Raw genomic sequence first — 13,533 nt, 5'->3', positions numbered from 1 at the left:
CCCACTTGGTAGCACTTTATTTTATTTTTGTTTAAGTTGATGGATTAAAACACCTTTCCTGCATCGGCAACCCTTGGTGTGCGAGTTCTCTTCTTCCTCCTGTGTACTGCAACTATGCTGCTCATTGAAACTGGGCTGTCTATTACCAAATTTGATATTTACATGAAAGTTTACTAAGTAATAAAGTACATTTACAAGTACATTTTTGGAATTTTTGGAAATTCAAAATGGCGGACCATGGAGAAGATCCCTCTTTCATGTATGAAAAGTGCAATTTTTCCAGTCATAATGAATACTTAGAATTTGATGCTGGTGGTAAGTATTCATAAAAAATGTAACATTAGTGAATGGGCAGCATGAATTCTGGAAATAAACAACTAAAAATCTCACACAGTGTCCCTTTAAAGTGTTGAACCTCTGAAGGGTTGCCAGACGGGGACGCCTGACACCCCGTGTGCATATGGTTGCTAAGGCAACAAGATGGCGTTTGCCATGTGGGGTTAAGATATGTAAACAAAGGGGGAGGCGCTAGCTACAGAAACTGAAGACAATAGTTTAGCCAGTAGCTGAGTAGCAAGTAGAGTAATGGCGGTTAGAGTGTGATACACTCACGGGCCAATAAGCATACAAAAACGTTTTGAAGATTCTGTTACTAGCTCAAACTCTTCCATGGGTTAGAGAGAGAGAGAGAGAGAGAGAGAGAGAGAGAGAGAGAGAGAGAGAGAGAGAGAGAGAGAGAGAGGGAAAGAGATAAACAGAGATGAGGAAGTAGCCCTTTGGCTACGTAAACGATAGCTTATGGCTTGATAGTAACCAGAGAGTATTCTAGGATAGCCTGTGCTGGGTAGCAACAAGCTTAGCGGGCCCAGCAGTGTGCCTGTTTGGACGGGTGGTGTGCTAATCAAGCATATGAGCATCAAACAGAGTGAGAGAGAGAGGGGGGAGAGAGAGAACAGTGTGTGGAGAGAATGTGAGGTAGCTTATGCTAACGGGGAATGGTGCCTGATCCCAGTATGAATGGAAACTAGCTAGCTATGATGGACTGGCGTGCCATTGAAGGAGCTAGCTAGCGGACTCCTCGGAGCCGGCAGAATGAGATGACAGAGGAGGTTTGTGCGCTTGATGCCGTTCGCAATACGACTTGGTCCAGATTGGACAAGAGAGTACTGAACGTTGTGTAATGTACACGTTGGGTAACATTTCTAATCATGTCTGCATGCAACTCATCTTGCCAAGGGACCAGTTAAGGGTTAGCCAGAGGCATGCACTACACTAACACAGAGAGGAAATGAATGAGAGAGATACTAACCAAACAAATAGATACGCATGGTGCATCTGCACAATGTGTACACATGAACAGTGTAATGCTTAAATCAAGAACACACATATCGCAATCGAACTCAGTAAAACTACCATTGACCATAGATAGTGCCTACTGTTTGTTGAGAAAGCCCCAGTGCTCGGTGGTTGTCATGGAGGTCGCGGAGGTCTGAAACGGAAGGTGTAGAGAAGTCTGGGTCCACGTTCAGAGGATGCATCTTCAGGATAAGACTCTGTCGGTGTACCGATCTGCGTATCCTGGTTGAATCGTCAACGGTGTTCGAAGATGTCACGATGAGCGGGTGGGTCGGAGCCGGTTCGGAGGAGTCTTTCAGCAAGCCAACTGTTCCTGGACTTTGGACGAAAAACACAGTTTTCTACAGTGTCGTAGCTTTGCAAAGGAGGTCAAATTTACAGCTGCATCAATTAACAAAGTGGTCTACTGTTCGTATCCGGCTAAAATAACAAACCGGCTTTGTTCAGGAAGAGTTTACGTAAACGGTCGCTGTGTGGAAGGCAGCGTGTTCACCCTCGGAGGTAAACAGACAGAGAGAGCTTGTGGTAAGCCAGGGAAGGGTTTTACCACAGAGAGTTGATTTGAGTAAGATGATTCAAGCCTGTGAATTTCCTGGATCCATTTGATGTGAACGACCCTTTAGGAAAGCTGCCGTTCGGAGACCTTTGGCGGCTGTAGGTGGAGAATAAGGGAAATGGAGTTCCCTTAGCACTGTAGATGGTGGCAGTGCACATCTTTTGCAAGCCGTCGCCAAATGCCACAGAAAGAGAAGAAGGGGCAACCAGAGGCGATTCTAGGGTCAGGTGGGGCCCCAAGCGAAAATTCAAAGGAATGAACATTTGAAACAAAATTGCCACTACTGTAGTAAAGTGTGAGCTGTTATTCACTATCCATGTGCTTGGGGGGCACAAGCGGCTGCCTGCCTTGCCTGGTGGCAAGATGCTCCTCTGGGGGCAACGCCCCTCAGGAGACTGAACTTCAGCACACTCCTTTGCATTGGCTGGGCAGACTTTGAATAATCTTACTCAAATCTACTCTCTTTTGTTTTACTGTGGCAAGCCATTTCGACTTTTGCTGTTGGTTTCCAGTTGTGCAGCGCCCTCTAGGGAAAGGAGGGCTTGAAGGGCAGTGGCAGGAAAACTCCCAACATATAAATGGTTTAATTTAACACTGACCATGACATGTGGCTGAATGTATTGGGAGGTGGTGAGCATACAAAGAGATTGCCGGTTCAGATCCTATTTCTAGTGAATTTAAGTGAACAATTTGATGCATTGTCTACTGTTCTTGTGATTTTGAGTTTAGCCAACTTGAAGTTCTTTTCTCTGTGAACTTAGGAACATTTCTCAGGCCAGCTACCAGGTCTTCAGTTCAATAAACTTGAAAATCTCCTCTAGCATTGTGTATGTGAAGGTATTTGTCTATGTCTGTGTTATATAATTGTGAAAAAATAATAAAAATTTAAATGGAGAAAAAAAAGAAAATCTCCTTTAGCAGGTTACCATACAATTTTAGGCTGGGGTACGGTATGAGGGTTAGGAAGGTATAGGGACGTAGGTGGTTGTGGTAGCAGAAGGCATTGAGGTTGTGGCGGTTCTACTCCACCGGGGAGAAGCAGCAGAAAAACCTACAAACAAGCAAAAATAGCATAGTTAAGTTAAATCAATCTGTAAATGACTTTTCTATAATTATTACCTCCTCCAAGGAGATTCTGTTTTCGGTCGCATTGATTTGTCTGTCTGTTTGTCAGCAGGATAACTCAAAAACCCATGAACGGATTTGGATGACACTTCTTGGAGGTGTTGGAAACAACCAAAGGAACAAGTGATACAATTTTGGTGGTGATTCAAGATTCTTCACCGTTGCTAGCCTAGAAATCTAGATGCTCCCAGCAACCGTAAATGTGATACAGGATGAATTTTGATATTCCAGTTTTTAACTCCACAAAAAGAAGCCAGAAAGACTTAAAAAAATAAAAGTCCTAAAAAAATGGTGCAACAGTGTCAAATTTTTCTATCAAACAGCTTCCTTGACAGTTCCTCTCTGAGTGAATTTCTAGTTTTGCACTATTTTCAAAATTAACTCCATCTCAGCTCCAACATCTCCAACTGGTAACCCCACCTTTTCCACTTGAAGCTTCTCCGTCTTGGTGAGGTGTCCAGTCCAAGGGGAATTCCTGCAGGGAGTTCCTGCACCTGATCCTGTGTTTGATCCACCAGAGTCTCACCCGCAGCCAAGACATTAGCACTGCTTCTGAAGCAGCAGAAAAACCTAAAAACAAGCATAAATACCTCAGATAAGTTAAATCAATCTATCACTGACTTTTTTAACATATATATAATTTTACACTTTTTTTTTTAAATGAAATGAAAATCCCATGCAGCTCTTTTTCCACAATGCTGGTAACCTCACCTCCTCCACTTGGAGCTTCTCTGCTTTTTCGAGGTGTTGACAACCTCCTCAGTGACAGCAGACCATGCGTTTGCTCTGCACACAACAGGTACTTCCTCCTCCTTCTCCTCCTCCTTCTCCTCCTTCTCCTCCTGTGAGTGTACGACAACGTTGTTAGTTAGTTAGAGACTTTATTATCCCCAATGGGGATTTTTTTTTGTCAGCAGGTAAGGTACACATCAGGCAGGTTGTATTGCCTATGACATGATAAAAACAAAGATTTAACACATACAATACACACCTAGATATAACATACATGACATGACAATAGGCAGGACAGGATAGGACAGGACAGGACAAACTACTTCAACTTCTGACCAAATGCAATTGTGTGCAAAAACCGCTGGCTGTGCAAGTACATTAGGTAGGGGAAGTGAATAGCACTAAGTAGGCCTATCCCATATCAAGTATACTAGAGGAATGTGCAATAAACAGCAAGAGGAAGTAAATAAATAAATAAATAACAACATTAGAATAAAACCCTTAGAAGTTAAAAGTGTATCCTCAATCGAATGCAATGGGAAAAATGAGTAATAAAAATAATAAAATAGGGATATGAAAGGTGCAGTGTAATAAATGTGAAGGAGGGAGACAGGAAGGAGAGAGAGGCATGTATTACTAAAAGTGCATTATTACAGTAGTGTACAGTACTGCAGTAGTCTTTTCAAGGAACAGTTAAGCCTTCTTCCTCTATATAACTCCATACGGTCTATGGCATTCGGTAATTTCTGACCCCACACCAAATGCACTTGCCTGGTTACCACCAGACGTAATCATGAGAGGGATAATGTCCTCTATATCATCCTCCTTCTTCTCCTCCTGCTCCTGAGCTGCCTGGCTCTGAATGGGGGGCAAAGGGGCGATGCTCTGCTGTGGTGCCAGGATGGGCATGTCCAAGGATGGCAGCCTGGATGCCATAGGCTGATGAATGGGTGGCAGAGGCGGCAACTTTGGTGGGAGGGTCAGCTGTGGAGAAGATGTCAAAAGAGAGGTCAGGGGTGGATTCCAATATGCAGACTTCCGTCCTTCCTTGCTTACTTGCCTGCTTGTGACGTCATGATGATGTCACTGACGACCGAGCATTAATTCAATATCTTGCAAAAGCACAATTCTAATGTCATTTTGTCATTTCCAATTGGGATGGTGAATGAAAATCAAATTGTGGTGGCTAGACTGACAGCTGGGAAACGTTATTGCTTTCTCCACGGAGGCGGTGCAATGAGGCGGGGCGAGGCCACAAGCACAAGTGGATACTGCATATTGGAATGCACCCTAGGAGGGTTGGTTGCTATTGCTAAAGCATTAAGAAGGGCAGACTGATGGATATTCTGAGTGTACAACAAGTTTCAAATGTCCAGAGTGCAAGTGCAGGAGGGAGACAGTAAGCAGAGAGAGGCATGCATTACTAAAATTGTGCAATATCATATTGGTGTACCTGTCTCGGGATCTTCTTCCTGGTATGCTCAACATTGCTATACACTCTGTCTCTGGTGATGACCTTTTGGGGAAATATGATACACAATAGATTATTCAGTGTTAGTATAAATTCAACACTGATGTAGGGGGGCATATACACACCACACTAGAGTGTTCAATTCTATTATCTAAGTGTAGAAAGAATTCTGAAGAGTATTAAATTCCACTCCCTATAGTTGAATCAGTATGAGTGGAAAAGTATCACTCTCCTACGGAGTGTGTTTGTTGCTCCTGTTCTTTAAGCGTTCACTCAATCAACACTGCACACAAGTTATTGTGAGTGTAGTCATTAGTCATTATGTGAATGTAGACATTATTGGATGTGTCTCTCAGGACATGGGTTGTTTAAGCGCAGGTGTTCACAGGGGATCTAATGTCCTGTAAAACAGACAGGGACACTTGTAGAGTAGAGGACAAGAAACAATGTATGTCTGTATATACCTCAGAACTTTTTTGATGCTTCTTTTGAATTTAGGTGATTACAGCGCACACTCTTGTGGTTAGGAGAGGCGGTCGCTAGTGCAAAAGCATTGAGAAGGGCTACTACGGGCAGGCTATGGGCAGACTGGCATTTCTGTGAGTGTGCAGCAACGTTGAAAATAATAGTAGTGCACTGCATTAGTCTTTTCAAGGAACAGTTCTGACCCCACATCAAATGCACTTGCATGGATACTACCAGACCTAATCACAAGTGAGATAATGTCAGGAGCCCTGCCTACTGTAAATCCTGTAGGGGTGTATGGTTTACGATTGATGGCAGCTGTTTCATCATTCTTCCTTTTCGCTATCATTCTTCCTTTTCGCCATTGATGGCAGCTGTTTATTGGGCATCATGACTTTGTATCATTTGGCATACGTAGCTCATAGCCAATCGTGCCAGTTGTAAACAGAGCCGTCTAATAAGAGAGTTGTGTCAACCGGGGACCAGGAAGTTGGTTGGTGATGGGATTCACGTAGATTAAAATATTTCTAAACAGCAACCTTTATGTTCGCTGGAGACTAACACAGAATCATTACATACCAAACAAATATTAAGTACAAACTAATTACATTTACCCTTACCACATTTTCGGTGTTCTACGGCCACCTCCTGGAACTAAGTAACTACTTCTATTGGAACTAAAGTCAATGGTGATTTACATGTAAAACTTTCCATGAGATTCCATGAGAGCCGCCATTACTGTGGAAAAATTGGACCATTGAGGTCTATGGGAGTGACGTAACTCTTATTAGACGGCTCTGGTTGTAACTATTCAGACAAACTGCAGTCATCGCCTTTCCACACCTCCCTGCTCTCTGATTGGAGACCATGATCGGGAACCCTCACTGAGGGATAGATTCCATGCTGTCTTTTCAAATCGGAACGGTTGTGCAAAGCAGCATGGGATTTCCCAGGCTTCAAAATGCATGGGTAATTTTGGTTAAATGAAAATGAAGGTGAATGGCTCTTAGTGGAGGGATGTATTTTGTATCTCATGGAAATGTGGTAAAGAAGGTAGCCTGTTCTCCTGACAGACACACATTCTCCAGGCTACCTCAACAATGTACTTTGAACTGTGCTTTCAAGTACCCATCCCTTCCTTTCAACCTATCCCATCACAGAACAAGGTACCTGTTTAGGGATCTTAATCCTCTTAGGTGCAGCAGTTCCAGAGACTTCACCACCGCTGATGATCTTCAGTGGACATTCAGTGTTCGTCTCAGGAGGGCTCACGGTTTTCAAGGGAAGGGTATTTTCCACCGCAGCCTCTCTTACAACGTACACATCAGCTGGCTCCAGCATCAGGAGCTGGCGAACGCTCCAGTCCATCATACGCTCCAGCAGGGGCTGGCGAAGGGGAAAGAATGAAGAATGCTTTCACTTCAACTATTTTGTATTATTTTCTTGTATTATTGCCCTCCATTTTCAATGGAAATACAATTCAGACATGGCAGAATTTTATTGAAACAATGCAACACCAAACGTGTGCTTTTATTTCCTTGTCATGACATAGACAGTCTGTGATAGTCTTTTTTTTGGGGGGGGGGGGTTGCCTTTATTATTACAGGATAGTATGAGAGTAGACAGGAAATGACTGGGAGAGAGAGATAGGAGTGGATTGGGAAATGACCCCGTCCAGACTCGAACCAGGGTCCCCGTGGGTGGGCATGCAAGCCCAAAGCACCCCCCTGTGATATAATGTTTAAATCCACGCTGAGCGCTAGTAATGCGTTTCACTTGGAGAATGCACTGTGGATTTCAGCACCTCACAGTGGACAGCCACTGCACAAGTACAACTTTCAGATTAATCTTTGGAGCTGTGTTTACAAGGTTCCTTGGCCGATATGAATGTCTATGACAGTAGTACGCTGGCTACGCTCCGCGCCACGGGCAAAACATTCAGCACCAGGCGCATGGACAGCTCCCCTGAGCAACTTACGCAAGTCTCCCTATGGCTGTATCAAGAAGTGTCGGAGTGAAAAAGGTATGAACAATGTTTTGCGAGATCTTGCAATAGTTTTTGTGAGATCCCGCAATATTTTTGCAAAATCTTGTAATAGTTTTGCGAGATCCCGCAATAGTTTTGCTTGATTATTTTTCCTTTATGAAACTTTGTGGGCTCCGTAGAATAGAACAAACACAGAAAGCCTATCGTACTGTAAATGTGAATACATTTATAGTACACAACCTGTAGGTCACTTACGTCTTTCGCGGGTTTGCGCTGCACCGGAGTCTTAGTCAGCATGCTGTCAGCTGGTGGTGGTGAGGCATCCAATCCAAGGGGACAGGAAGTTTCTTGGACACTATGTGCCTGATTCACCAGAGCCTCACCCGCACACAGGACTTTACCACTGCTGATGACCTTTAGGGGAAATATGGTACACAGTAAATAATTCAGTGTTATTAATTTATTAATTTAAGGTGGGGTTGCAGGTTGACCATTTTAAGAGAATGTACTATTATGACATCACGTTGGGGGTTCCGCAGGCTCATAGGAGTCTATGTAGAACCTTAGAATCCTGGGAGAGTTCCCCAAACGTGATGTCATACCTGCAACCCCACCTGAAATGTACAGAGTGTAACACACTAAGTGTCCTGTTTTGCACTTTGATGTCAGTTTGTAAATGTCAGTCCTGTGTGTGCCTATGTCCTGGCAGAGAAACGTAATTTCAATTGGAAACTGACAATAAAATCTGACTTGACTTGACTTGACTTGAATTGACTTGTGTGAAGCTGGGAGATGGGAAGGAGAGAGGCATTACTAAAATTGTGCAATATCATAGCAGTGTACCTGTCTTGGTCCTGGTCCTGTCTTCTTTCTCTTAGGCGTACAGGTACTGTAAACTATATCAGTGCTGATGGCCTTTAGGGGAAATATGGTACATAGTAAATTAGTGTTAGTCAGTATAAATTCAACACTGATAGGGCCATATACACACCACACAAGAGTGTTCAATTCCATTCTCTGACTGCATAAAGCAGGGATGTCAAACTCAGGCCCGGGGGCCAAATTTGGCCTGCAGAGCCATTTGAAGCGGCCCGCAAGATCATTTCAAATGTGTATTAAAGTTGGCCCACATACACCATCGGTGTATAGCGTAACATGACTTGAACAAGAAATGTGTTGTGTCACAGGATGTGCAGACACGTTTTAACGAACAAATATGATGGGGAAGAGCGTATGTGAAATGTAACTATGAGTATGGAGTGCATGCATGCACAATTTTTGTCTATTTTTAAAAATAATTGTTGAGTTCGGCCCGTGACTTTGTTCCAGATTTTGATTTTGGCCCTCGTTTCATTTAAGTTTGACACCTCTCTTGGCATAAAGAATTCTGAAGAGTATTCAATTCCACTCTCTATAGTTGACTTAGGATTAGAGAAAAAGTAACACTCTCCTACGTAGTGAAAAAGTAACACTCTCCTACGTAGTGAAAAGTAACACTCTCCTAGGGAGTGTATTTGTTGTTCCTGTTCTTTAAGTGGTCACTCAATCAATACACAAGTTATTGTGAGTGTTAGCCATTAGTCATTATGTGAATGTAGACATTATTGGATGTGTCTCTCTGGAGCCATTGCTTTCTACATGTCATTCACCCCTTCAAAATGCCTCCTCACCTTAGGTCCAATGCGTGATCTTGGACGGCAGTTTAGAGGTGGTGTGCGCATGTCCTGTTAAACAGAGGACGGGAAACAATGTACAGTAAGTATAATGCACAATATGTATACTATGTACAGGCACAGTCATGCATTCCTAAAAAATGTGCAATATTTAAGTAGTGTAGTACTCAAGGAACAGTAGAGCCTTCTTCCACTATATAACTCTATACCAGGGGTTCCCAACCTTTTCCAACTTGGGGCCCACTTGAAATTTTCACAAAATGTTCGGGGCCCACCTCTGACCCAATAAACTATAAAACTCAAATGAATCAACAGTTAAAGGGACACTGTGTGATATTTTTAGTTGTTTATTTCCAGAATTCATGCTGCCCATTCACTAATGTTACCTTTTTCATGAATACTTACCACCAGCATCAAATTCTAAGTATTCATTATGACTGGAAAAATTGTACTTTTCATACATGAAAAGGGGGATCTTCTCCATGGTCCGCCATTTTGAATTTCCAAAAATAGCCTTTTTATCTGCAAAAATGACTGTACTTGGACCATACTAGAAAATATTTGTTTATTACTTAGTAAACTTTCATGTAAAGATCAAATTTGGCAATAGGCATCCCAGTTTCAATGAGCAGCATAGTTGCAGTACCTTTTTTGACCATTTCCTGCACAGTGTCCCTTTAAGCACACAAAAATATTATTTTGATTTTTAGAACATTATTTCAAGGCCCACTTGGAATACCTTTAGGGCCTACCAGTGGGCCCGGCCCACAGTTTGAGAATCACTGCTCTATACGGTCTATGGCATTTGGTCATGTCTGACCCCACACCAATGCACTTGCCTGGTCACTACCACACCTCACAGGTGAGATAAGGTCCTCTGAGCCATTCTCCTTTTCCTCCTCCTTCTTCTCCTCCTTATCCCCTCTGTCATCCTGCTCCTGAGATGCCTTACTCTGAATGGGGGGCAAAGGGATGATGCTCATTTTGAATTTAGGTGATTATAGAGCACTGTGCAATGCAGTCAAGTTGAAATGACAACTGTTTACTAGTGGGCTATGTGGTGGTGATAAAACAAGAAACTTGATGTGTATATTTTTTTATCATTTCATTCAAGATGAAGTTCAAACTCTTTATAATGCGCAAGTCATTTGTCCTTGTATTATTTGGTGTGGAAAAAAGGTATCAATAGGCCTACTCAGTACAATTACCTCTTTAGTGTCTTCTAGAATGGGCACATCAACCATGTCTGGTGTTGATGTTAAATCATCTCGCTCGGAATCACTGTCAACGGCCTACAAAAAAAGCATGTAGTGCAATAAAGCTGACCCATTAATTTCACATGCAGCCTTTTTAGCCTAGGCTACAATGCTCGGTTGATCATCAGCCATCATGTCTAAACAATGCAATGGTAAACTGTAAAAACTACAAAAAATTGGGCAAATTGACTCAAAACAAATAATGTCGCATTCATATCAATAAGAAAAGAGAAGGGGATAACCGGAAATGGACTGCAAACTCACCATATTAAAATCCATAGGCCAGTGAAAAAGAAATCAGCATTTCCGATTCCATGTGATCGTTTTTGAAGTTGTTTGCTGTGCGCGGCGTAAGAATGTTGGTGACTTTCAATTATGACGTCAGCCAAAAGGCTTCTTTGACGTACCCGAGTGACCAACACCTGCACCAAGCAACAAGTGGCCCTGCGCCCGCGTACATTCGTGGCTGATTGAACATGAGTGTAAAATGCTCGTTTGATGAAATATATTTAACATGCCATTTCACACACCCCGCGAAGACATGATATAAACGTCCCGAGCAAACCATATAGGCTACTAACCCTTACTTTATTTCCGACCCCCCTCAATAACAATAGGCATGGTGATCCCATAGGCTACTTGGCCTGCTTTTTCCATAAAGGGTGAACACAGCAGCTATGTAGGGTCACCCTGCCATCAAACACGAACATGTTTTTCACGTGGTTATTTGTTTGGCTGTACGGGACAAGCATTGCCTCCTTCTGGAGCAATGCGCGATGGGGTCGTCTTAGACTGTAAGACTAATGCCAAAATGAAATGCCTCCCAACAGTTAAAAACGTGTTAATAGCCTTTGCTACAGTGTTGAATGAACACTTCATTTTTTTTACTGTAGGCCTACAGGGAGGGAGGCTGGGATGCTTTCCTGAGGTCTCTATGGTAATTTATATGACCTGGTGTAGGCGAACACGAGTCCCGTCCATCCGTGTGGTGGTTTTGATTTGAACTATTTCCCCGAAGACCCTCTGGACAATTAACGCATAGGGTGTTTTGAACAGTTGTGGAGGCCACCTCCTTCTCCTTCGCATTTAGTTGTTTGGTTGATAGGAACTATCACCACATTAAGAAGCATTTTTGGCTCTACGCAGATGTGCTATCATCTGTTAGTGACATATTTTATGGAACAGTGGACTGTTTTGGGTCAGAAATAGGGACTTTTTTCATTCGCTCTCCTCTCTCGCGCGCACTCTCTCCCTCTCACCGACGCCCCCTCTTGTTTAATAGGTGAAGAGCCCCTCCTCTTCATAACTTTTTGACTAGTAACTCCCTCTACTCTCTTCTTAGTAACAGACTGCTGAGGAGGAGAGGGGACGGGGATGCGAATACGAATGGGAAGCGAGAGAAGCGCATCGATTCAACGGATTTAATCATGCACAAAACGCCACCGATACAAACTGGACAACTTGTTGGTGTTGCGTTTCTACCATAAACCTTATCCCATGTCACAACTATACAATAGGCCTAGAGCGATGGGCTCGACGAGAATATCCAGACGGGACTCCGCAACGTCTCCCTCTCCGACAGGATTTCCAAAGTTTCGCTTGTGCGCGCATTTCATTGTATGGATAGCGGCTTTGGCGTCAGCCTGCACGGGCTTTAACCTGGATGTGAAGGAGCGGGTGGTTTACACTGGACCAGAGGGCAGCTACTTTGGTTATTCTGTGGAATTCTACGACGACAACTCATCAAGGTTTGAATTATTCCTGTTTATCACGCCCGCTGTTCTTTTGCGTTAGGCTATTGCCAGTATGATGTTGTACCCTGATGCTGTGCCATTTAACTTGCTATTTTGGTCCTTAGTCAGTTGACTGTCGTCTCCACAGTAAGCCCACTCAATGCAGAATTGAATTAACTATCATGTTTTTTTTTAAAGAGATGTTATGATCGCCCACCTTAATCCAGTTTACCCTGTTCTTCCTACAGGCTATGACACATTTTATCATGTCTGTGCGGGTGGACAATTTGGCAGAGTGTAGACACGTTTTGGAAGGGTCAATATGGGATGGTCTCTTTCATCTCTGAGCCATCTACTCTGTACTTGTACTTGACCTGTGATTGACAGGTGTGTTTTTTACCAGTGACTGAATGGTACCTGTCCTGTCTGTCTGTCTGCTTGCCTGTCTGCCTGCCTGCCTGTCTGTCTTTCTGACTGTCTGTTTGCCTGTCTGTCTGTGTATCTATCTACTTAGTAGACTTTAAACCACTCTTGCGTACATATCACACACACACACCCACACACACACACACACACACACACACACACACACACACACACACACACACACACACACACACACACACACACACACACACACACACACACACACACACACACACCTCCTGTCTTTATTGTGTGTGTGTGTGTGTGTGTGTGTGTGCCTGTGCCTGTGCGTGTGTCTGTGCGTGTGTGTGTGTGTGCCACGATGTTGCCTAGTTCTAGTTCTGCTGTTTTGAGCTCATGTGGCCTGTGGTCATCTGCCCCGATGTGACGTAATGCCGCACATCTTCCCTTGAACTTCACTACAGCGTGCGTTTATTTTCGGCACGCTCAGTGACTGCTGTCACTGAGTGGGCAATCATGGGTTTTTATTAGGGCTAAATGTGATCCTTCTCTGTCTGTGTCTTCTTTCTTGGAGCTTGAATTATCTATGTTTTCTCTCTTTTATTATTTCATAGGTTCTGTGATTTGTATTAGTTTTTTCCATTCCCTCGCAAGGCCCATGAGATTAAGCTGTCATTAATTAAATTAAATAAATGTGTGTTTGTGTGTGTGTCAGTGTGTGTGTCAGTGTGTGTGTGTAAGTGTGTTGTCACCCTGAAATTGTGGCCGGGAGTTTAACTACTCCATCATGTC

General features: G+C 43.3%; 2 protein-coding genes across 3 annotated transcripts in view; one reads left to right on the top strand and one right to left on the bottom strand.

Moving 5' to 3' along the window:
• Positions 1 to 2,715: 2,715 nt before the first annotated feature.
• LOC134462405 (uncharacterized) lies at positions 2,716 to 10,969 on the bottom strand. The gene is made up of 12 exons (XM_063215423.1): positions 10,886 to 10,969; positions 10,574 to 10,657; positions 10,205 to 10,318; positions 9,363 to 9,416; positions 8,536 to 8,607; positions 7,948 to 8,106; positions 6,876 to 7,091; positions 5,223 to 5,285; positions 4,541 to 4,753; positions 3,749 to 3,879; positions 3,458 to 3,607; positions 2,716 to 2,963 (listed from the first exon to the last, which is right to left on the bottom strand). The coding sequence occupies exons 1-12, from the start codon at positions 10,898 to 10,900 to the stop codon at positions 2,933 to 2,935; spliced, it is 1,302 nt and encodes a 433-aa protein (XP_063071493.1). The 5' UTR covers positions 10,901 to 10,969; the 3' UTR covers positions 2,716 to 2,932.
• A 999-nt stretch (positions 10,970 to 11,968) lies between these two features.
• LOC134462404 (integrin alpha-5-like) overlaps positions 11,969 to 13,533 on the top strand; it is a 76,784-nt gene continuing 75,219 nt past the window's right edge. For both annotated transcript variants that reach the window (XM_063215422.1, XM_063215421.1), the window contains exon 1: positions 11,969 to 12,369. In XM_063215422.1, the coding sequence (XP_063071492.1) occupies positions 12,119 to 12,369 (251 nt within the window). In that variant the 5' untranslated portion in view covers positions 11,969 to 12,118. The remainder of the gene's footprint in view (positions 12,370 to 13,533) is intronic.

The sequence above is a fragment of the Engraulis encrasicolus genome, chromosome 14 (assembly GCF_034702125.1).
Source record: "Engraulis encrasicolus isolate BLACKSEA-1 chromosome 14, IST_EnEncr_1.0, whole genome shotgun sequence".
Classification (NCBI taxonomy): domain Eukaryota; kingdom Metazoa; phylum Chordata; class Actinopteri; order Clupeiformes; family Engraulidae; genus Engraulis; species Engraulis encrasicolus.
The sequence above is the reverse complement of the archived record's forward strand: the minus strand, read 5'-3'. Positions and strand labels throughout refer to the sequence as shown.

Excerpts from the sequence above, each read along its gene's own strand:
- LOC134462405 (XM_063215423.1), bottom strand. Across the intron at positions 8,608-9,362 it reads GATCACGCATTGGACCTAAG|GCCATCAGCACTGATATAGT; the intron begins GTGAGGAGGCAT and ends TTTCCCCTAAAG. Across the intron at positions 8,107-8,535 it reads CAGGACCAGGACCAAGACAG|GTCATCAGCAGTGGTAAAGT; the intron begins GTACACTGCTAT and ends TTTCCCCTAAAG.